We start from the raw sequence: 2201 nt of genomic DNA on the forward strand, positions 1-2201 counted from the left end.
GGGTGGGGGCGGCAAAAGAGCCTTGCTCTGTGTCGCCCCTTCCTCATCCTGCCTCTCTTAAGGAGGAGGGATGCAGTCGAGGGGCTAACGGGGATCCCTAAATGGAGAAAGTGCATCTGAAGACCCCGAAAAGTCTCATCTGGGGTCTTGGCCACTTTTAAGACTTGTGGACTTCAACTCCCAGAATTCCCCAGCCAGCAGAGCTGGCTGGGGAATTCTGGGAGTTGAAGTCCACAAGTTTTAAAGTGGCCGAGTTGGAGACCCCTGGATTAGACAATGGGCAGGCCCAATTGGCCTGAACTCCTGAGTCTTGCACAGTTGCCAGTTGTGACTTCTGCCTGTTGAGGGTTGTGGTGGTGGAGCACCAGTTCCCAGAATGCCCAACCAGCATGGAAAGCCTAATCGGGAGGGGCTACAGATCTGGAAGCCAAGTTGCCTTGGATCAGCGGTTTTGAACCCTGACCCTTTGAAAAGGGGTGGGCTTCCACCCTCCCCAGAATTCAAGAAGAGCCTTTATTTAATGCCATTTTTAGATGGGCAGCATATAAAATAATAATAATAATAATAATAATAATAATAATAATAATAATAATAATAATAATAATAATAATAATAATAATAATAATAATAATAATAATAATAATGAAATAGAAAGACTGTGGCAAAGGCAAGCAAGGGTAGTACCAATAGTAATAGGGGCCTTGGGTGCAATCCCAAAACAGCCGGAGCACCACTTGAACACCATCATCGGCATTGACAAATTCGCTATTAGTCAATTGCAAAAGGCGGCCTTACTAGGAACCGCTTCCGTCCTGCGACGAGATCTGTAATACCATCAAACATCCACATCTGCCTATCCCAGGTCCTGGGAAAGGACTCGATAGGTAGACAAAATGCCAAATCCAGTCTGAACATCTGGCTGACTGTGCGATGATCCACAATAATAATAATAATAATAAAGTTGGAAGGGACCTTGGAGGTCATCTAGTCCAACCCCCTGCTCAGGCAGGAAACCCTATACCATTTCGGACAAATGGCTGTCCAGTCTCTTCTTCAAAACTTCCAGTGTTGGAGCATTCACTGCTTCTGGAGGCAGGTGGTTCCACTGGTTAATTGTTCTAATAATAATTTAATAATTTAATAAATTCACAATTAAAGTTGGCAAGCTTGAAAACTTCCATGAAAGCAGTCGCACTCTGAACTCCCATTTCTGTGCCTGTCTGAGGTTGTGTTTATAATTAATAACAAAAAAAAAAAAGAGGAAGAAAGGAACAAAACACAAAGATAATAGTGGTGGGGTTACATTACGTTCTGAAATGGGGGGGGGAAGAGGAAAAAAATGTTTAACAAAAAGGAAATATGAGCGAGAAAAAAATGATGTAAATATCATATAAATGTATTACAAATATGTACCTTTTGGAATAATGTTTGCACTAGACCAGGGGTAGGCAACCTTGGCTCTTTTATGACTCGTGGACTTCAACTCCCAGAATTCCTGAGCCAGCTGTGCTGGCTCAGGAATTCTGGGAGTTGAAGTCCACGAGTCATAAAAGAGCCAAGGTTGCCTACCCCTGCACTAAACAAATATGTATAGAATTGTACATGTTTACAATCTCTTTGCTGTATCTGTTCCCCAAAGGGAGGATCGTCAGAAACCCCCCCTCCCAATTGTGTCACTCTCCCGGTGGGCATCCGGCAATCCTGGACTCGCCCCCAGCCGGTGGGACCTGGATGGACACCTCGGAGACCAACAGCACGACGGAGGAAGAGGAGGAGGAGAAAATGGCCTCCGAGCAGCGACCCAGGACGCGGTCCAACCCGGAGGGGGCCGAGGACCGCACCCTCAGCCTGCAGGCCAGCGTGGGCAGTCGAAGCGAAGGGGAGGGGGAGGCAGCCAGCACCACCACCAGCCCCCCCAGCTCTGCCGTCCAGGCCCCCAACGGCAAGACCTGGCTGGCCCCGGCCCCTCCCTCCGAGTTCCAGGTCCGGACACCGCGGGTGAACTGCCCGGAGAAAGTGGTGAGTGGAGGCAGACCCGACCAACACCCCCCACAATCCCCCCCGGGACCCCCATGGCTTCCACCCTCCCTGCATGATCCATCTGTGTATGGATCGACCCATTTTTTGTCACACACACACCGTTTAACCCAGGGGTAGGCAACCTTGGCTCTTTTATGACTGGTGGACTTCAACTCCCAGAA

The 2201-nt window shown here is 48.5% G+C and overlaps 1 protein-coding gene across 1 annotated transcript in view; it reads left to right on the plus strand.

Annotated features, from left to right (window-relative positions):
* Positions 1-1731: 1731 nt before the first annotated feature.
* The window catches only part of LOC107301483 (BRISC and BRCA1-A complex member 1-like), a gene marked incomplete at its 3' end in the record, with an annotated part of 4228 nt that continues 3758 nt past the window's right edge, over positions 1732-2201 (plus strand). The window contains exon 1 of the mRNA XM_015830700.1: positions 1732-2019. Within this exon, the coding sequence (XP_015686186.1) occupies positions 1732-2019 (288 nt within the window). The remainder of the gene's footprint in view (positions 2020-2201) is intronic.

This window comes from Protobothrops mucrosquamatus, unplaced genomic scaffold (genome assembly GCF_001527695.2).
Source record: "Protobothrops mucrosquamatus isolate PMUCROS unplaced genomic scaffold, P.Mucros_1.0 scaffold13383, whole genome shotgun sequence".
In the NCBI taxonomy this organism is placed as follows: Eukaryota; Metazoa; Chordata; class Lepidosauria; order Squamata; family Viperidae; genus Protobothrops; species Protobothrops mucrosquamatus.